Genomic DNA, 6,000 nt, shown 5'->3' on the forward strand with positions numbered 1-6,000 from the left:
AATTAATGTGTAGGCCTCTACATAGTCATTAAAAGTCAGTCAGTGTGTACATTATAGTCATTAATAAATAATCCACACTGCACGACTGTAGCGTAATGAAATGACTGTGATCCAAATGTCATGAAATGACTGATTAAATTATTAACTTAAATAGGCCTTGGCCTCATGATCTATGGTCAACATATCTCAGTGCTGTGGGCTACATTCAATAGCCTATATACTAAACACAGTGCTAAGGCCCATTGTAAATAATAGCTAACTATAAGTTGGAGCCTAATGTATATAACCTACCCAATATAATTAATAAAACATACACAAAAACATTGGTAAAAAACTTACATAAGTTTAAACAAAGGTTCTCTCTTTTTTGTAGAAATGTGTTGAAATAAATAATATTAGAGGCTTATCTTTTTTCTGTTGCTGTGTTAAGATGTGGTGAAGGGTTGTCTTAAAGTTAAGAGGAAAACTAAGAAGAATCTTAAGAACTAAGCTTTCAAGAATATCAATTATTCTTAACATCGTTCTTAAGACAAAAGATAACATGAAAGTTAAGAAAAAACTTAAGAATTTTATTTGTGAATATGGAATGTTCTTAGCTTTTTTCTTATGACAAAAGTTAAGATAAAAGTACCAGTTAAGAACTTTTTTTTTCTTAAGAATGCTTTGTGAATCCGGCCCCTGGACTCAGAACCTTCTCAGAGGTTCTGAGTTTGGTTCCCAGAACTGCAAACCGGGCCGGAGGCTTCCTTTCGTGGTTCAGTGACATCACAGCACACACTATGTTCAACATGTTTAATATAAAACCACAGAAACCAGAATCTAAGAGTTCCATCAGCCTTGCTGCCTCCACCTGGCCTCCACCCGCAGACAGGTGGAGGCCAGGTGCAGCTGCTCTTCCTCATCACTTCTTCTTCCTGACGACTGTCCAGCCATCGTCTTCGTCCTGAGGAGGAGGGGGGGGGCGGGTCCTGCTGACGGATGGACCCGAGGCCTCACACTCCATCACCTGCAGACAAAGTTCTGTTTAGTTCCAAAGGTTCAGAGGCAGAGCCTTCAGTTATCAGGCCCCTCTCTGTGGAACCAGCTGCCAGTTTGGGAGGCAGAGCCTTCAGTTATCAGGCCCCTCTCTGTGGAACCAGCTGCCAGTTTGGGAGGCAGAGCCTTCAGTTATCAGGCCCCTCTCTGTGGAACCAGCTGCCAGTTTGGGAGGCAGAGCCTTCAGTTATCAGGCCCCTCTCTGTGGAACCAGCTGCCAGTTTGGGAGGCAGAGCCTTCAGTTATCAGGCCCCTCTCTGTGGAACCAGCTGCCAGTTTGGGAGGCAGAGCCTTCAGTTATCAGGCCCCTCTCTGTGGAACCAGCTGCCAGTTTGGGAGGCAGAGCCTTCAGTTATCAGGCCCCTCTCTGTGGAACCAGCTGCCAGTTTGGGAGGCAGAGCCTTCAGTCATCAGGTGAAGCGTACCTGCGTTCCGCTGTCGTTCTCTTCGTCAGACTGCGTGGGCGGAGCCACGACCTGTACCCTCTGGGCCTTATTGTGCGTCAGAAGGTCAATGGCGTGTTTGAGCTGCTGCAGCGCCCCCTGCCGCCACTGAGCGAACATCTGCACCAGGCTGAGCGACACCTGCACACACATTAACACACGTTTAGCTGATAAAACTCAGAGAGGATGGGTGGTGTGTTGGTGAGCAGATGAACTGCAGGAGAACAGGTGTACCTGTGGTAAACTCCCATCTTCCACCACAGTGTCGAACTCCTGGTCCATCAGCTCGGTGAGGAAGTCTTCGACCTCGTACTGCTGGAGGTCAGCTGAGCACAAACAGATCCGAACAACAGAATGAAGCAGAACCTGTTTCTGTCCGACAGGAAGTGACCTCTGTCTGACAGGAAGTGACCTCTGTCCGACAGGAAGTGACCTCTGTCTGACAGGAAGTGACCTCTGTCCGACAGGAAGTGACCTCTGTCTGACAGGAAGTGACCTCTGTCCGACAGGAAGTGACCTCTGTCTGACAGGAAGTGACCTCTGTCCGACAGGAAGTTACTTCTGTCTGACAGGAAGTGATGTTATTAACATGGTTACTCACCGTTGTCATGGAAATACTGTTGAACCACATCCGCCATCCAATCCGCTTTCTGCTGGCCGTACACGCCCCCAAAGCCGTTATCCACGGCGATCTGACAAACACAGACAGGTGATGAGAGACGGAACCGTTGGACCCAACTGAAACTGATGAGCTGCTGCAGCTGCCGGACCCAACCCGACCCAACCGGACCCAACCCGACCCAACCGGACCCAACCGGACCCAACCGGACCCAACCGGACCCAACCCGACCCAACCGGACCCAACCGGACCCAACCCGACCCAACCGGACCCAACCGGACCCAACCCGACCCAACCGGACCCAACCCGACCCAACCCGACCCAACCCGACCCAACCCGACCCAACCAGACCAGCTGAAGAACCACCAGTTCACAGAGTTACCACCTGTCAGTGATGTCATACCGACTGGACAGGCTGATGTCACCAGGATCAGGATGACGTAGTTACCAGAACTTTCTGAAACGTGGACCCAGAGTCTGTCTGAATTATGGACCTCTGTTTGGTTCTACAGCAGAAACTACGTCTTCCTCTCGTTGGTCGGTTTAATCTCAGAAACTTATATCAGAGAAAAACTGGGTTGGACTTTCTGGAGCGGTCCTTAACTGGTTCAGGTCCTACTTAGAAGGCCGGAGTTATTTTGTTACTATTGGCAGCTATGAATCTGAGCGAGTGGCCATGACTTGTGGAGTCCCCCAGGGGTCAATTATTGGACCTCTTCTGTTTAACTTGTATATGCTCCCTTTGGGTCAGATATTGCAGAATTTTAACATCAATTATCACAGTTATGCAGACGATACACAACTTTATGTGTCTCTGTCACCATGGCGACTGCAGCCCAGCAGACGTACTGTGTCAGTGTCTGCAGGAAGTAAACACCTGGATGAGAGAGAATTTTCTACATTTAAATGAAGATCACTCTGTTTTTTAGCAAAGAGAAGAGGGTCAGCGTTGGTAAATATCTTGAGACTCGGGACCTTACAATCACTGACCGAGTCGGTAACCTCGGAGTGTTGATAGACTCAGATCTGACTTTCAGCAGCCACATCAAAGCTGTCACCAAGGCAGCTTTTTACCACCTCAGAAACATCAACAGAATTAAAGGTTTCCAGGAGAAACTCATCCATGCATTCATCTCCAGCAGACTCCATCACTGTAACTTTTAACTGGACTTCCCACAAAGAGCATTAAACATCTGCAGCTCCTCCAGAACGCTGCTGCCGGAGTTTTAACCCGGACTAAGAGATCTGAACACATCACAGCAGCTTTAAAATCTTTACTCTGGCTTCCAGTCAGTCACAGAATAGATTTTAAAAGCCTGCTGATGGTTTACATCTGTGATCTGTTCAGAGAATATAAAGCCAGCAGAGCTCTTAGATCCAAGGACTCAGGTCAGCTGGTCCAGTCCAGAGTCCAGACTAAACATGGAGAAGCAGCATTTAGCTGTTATGCTGCAAACAAGTGGAACAAACTGCCAGTGGAGATTAAACTTTCACCAAATGGAGACATTTTTAAATCCAGGTTAAAGACATTTCTGTTCTCATGTGTCTATGCATGAAATCTGCACGCTATCTTTGAACTTATCTGGACTGTTGCTGGTTTTTAAATTAATTTAAATGATTTTATTTGTTTCTCTTTATATTCGTTTATGTATTTTAATGCTTCTTCCACTCCCTGCTGCAATGCTTTTATTTTATGCCGGATACAGGAAATATTTCCTGCCACATGCCATCACTCTGTATAATAACAGCTAATCATTGTTCTGCACTAATTATGGTCATTTCAATTTTACAGAACTGCATTTGTTGCACATTTTGCTGTACATATTTTACATATCTACATATTTATATACATTCCGAACTGAATCTCTGCTCGTACTGCTTTTAAGTTGCATTTATATTTTACGGCATTTTTACATTTTATAGCATTTTTATATTCTATTTCATTTTATTTATGACCTTGTCTGTATGCTGCAACTGCGAAGTAATTTCCCAGCTGATATGAATAAAGTACAAATATTCTATTATGTGAAGCACTTTGAATTGTTTGGACATGAATTGTGCTTTATAAATAAATCTGATCTGATCAGAAACCTGGTTTTAATTTCACTTCCTTTAAATTCTGAACTCTGCTTCAGTCCAATAATCAATAATCACCTGTCTCTGTTTCCATGGTTACCAGGTGGCTTTCCCTGCCCACAGAAAGTCTTATTTTCTCTAACTGAACCTTCAGATCAGGTCCAGGTTCCCCTGAAGGTTCGGCCCGGATCAAACTAACGGATCAGCTGTGACGCGCTGATCAGAACCGGAAGTTTATCGATCACTCTGATCAGCGGGTATGGCGTGAAGCCTTAGCATTAGCCTGTTAGCATTAGCCTGTTAGCATCAGCTGAGCTGGGCCCGGTTCCGGTGCTCACCTGCAGAACCGGCCAGCTGTGAAGAACCGCGCTGACTCCCTCCTTAAAGAGCTCACGTGAAGCCGCGGGGGCCGCCATCTTGGATATGGCAGACAGAACGAGCCGCGCGAAGAAACAATGACGTCATCAGACAGAAGCAGCCGATCGGGATCCGAGTTCTGATGCGGGTTCTAAACCGGGTTCATGTGAAAAATGAAGAATGTTTGGATCAGAACCCTGATGTTTAATTTATTTCATGATTAGAAATAGAAATAGAAAAATACTTTATTCATCCCCCAATGGGGGAAATTCAAATTAGTCAAGTAGCTCAACATTTTTTTTAAATATTTACAATGTTTGTATCAACAAAAACAATAATAATACAAATTCTAGTAAAAAAAATACTACTACTAACTAATAATAATGATAAATGACTAAATAAACAAATAAATAAAAAGAAATCAATCAATCAATTTGAGAAGAACTCAGCAGTCAAATTAGATTAGTTTGGATTAGATTAGATCAGTTATGTATATTATATATGTTATATATGTTATATACATATATATATATATATATATATATATATATATATATATATATATATATATATATATATATATATATATATATATGATATATAGATTAGTGATATATTGTTATTTTTTATTTGGAAATGCAGCCTGAGCTCAGCCAGTGACCTCTGGGAACAAAATGAAATGAATAAAAAGTTCTAATCACACAATAAATATGTTTTTTATGTTTCATTAGAATGAACCATCTCATTCATGGAGGGTAAAAACAGTCGTTGGATATTTAAGAAACGGTTAAAAGTCTTTATAATTGTACCTTGTTAAATCCTAATACGGATGCTTCCCACCATAATTCCAGATGTTTTAACGTCTCCAAACCTCAGAAAGTGAGCTGACTTTGATCAGTTCATCAACGTTTCTTTAGCTTTGGGTGGAAAAGGCAGAAACAGGTATCCGGTTCTGATTCCAGCCTGAAGGGTGGAAGTGTTCTATCCGTGTTGGCCGCTGACTCTGGCATCACTTTAATAACTACTGACAATTATTTTAGCACAAACTAGAATCCTCAGTGAGTGTTTTATAGTCTCAGTGATCAGTTAGATTCTGTTCTTATCGGGACCCCTGCTGAGAGAGAGAAACCAGTTAATGACAACAGAGTTTCAGTGCAATCTGTTGGTTTCCTTAGCTCGGAAATTGTTTTTGAATTGGCTCTATATGAATGAATTGGATTATTTTATGAATAATTATGATTACAATTAATTGAATTCCAATTGGCTTGAATTGGACTTTATTATCTAAGTGCCTTGAGATGACATTTGTTGTATTTGGCGCTTTATAAATAAAAATGAATTGAATTGAATTGAATTGATGTACATGGAGAGGTGCATCATGGGAGCTCCCCCAGCAGGCCTACAGCAGCAGAACTATGGGATGTTTCAGGGTCAGAACTATCAGCTTTATCAGGAGTTTGTTAGAAAAAA

The 6,000-nt window shown here is 42.8% G+C and overlaps 1 protein-coding gene across 1 annotated transcript; it reads right to left on the reverse strand.

Moving 5' to 3' along the window:
* Nucleotides 1–602: 602 nt before the first annotated feature.
* On the reverse strand, nt 603–4,602 carry tsr2 (TSR2 ribosome maturation factor). Its single transcript, XM_075475524.1, has 5 exons — nt 4,512–4,602; nt 2,080–2,170; nt 1,713–1,804; nt 1,461–1,619; nt 603–1,006 (listed from the first exon to the last, which is right to left on the reverse strand). The coding sequence occupies exons 1-5, from the start codon at nt 4,587–4,589 to the stop codon at nt 902–904; spliced, it is 525 nt and encodes a 174-aa protein (XP_075331639.1). The 5' UTR covers nt 4,590–4,602; the 3' UTR covers nt 603–901.
* Nucleotides 4,603–6,000: the final 1,398 nt, after the last annotated feature.

The sequence above is a fragment of the Odontesthes bonariensis genome, chromosome 10 (genome assembly GCF_027942865.1).
Source record: "Odontesthes bonariensis isolate fOdoBon6 chromosome 10, fOdoBon6.hap1, whole genome shotgun sequence".
In the NCBI taxonomy this organism is placed as follows: domain Eukaryota; kingdom Metazoa; phylum Chordata; class Actinopteri; order Atheriniformes; family Atherinopsidae; genus Odontesthes; species Odontesthes bonariensis.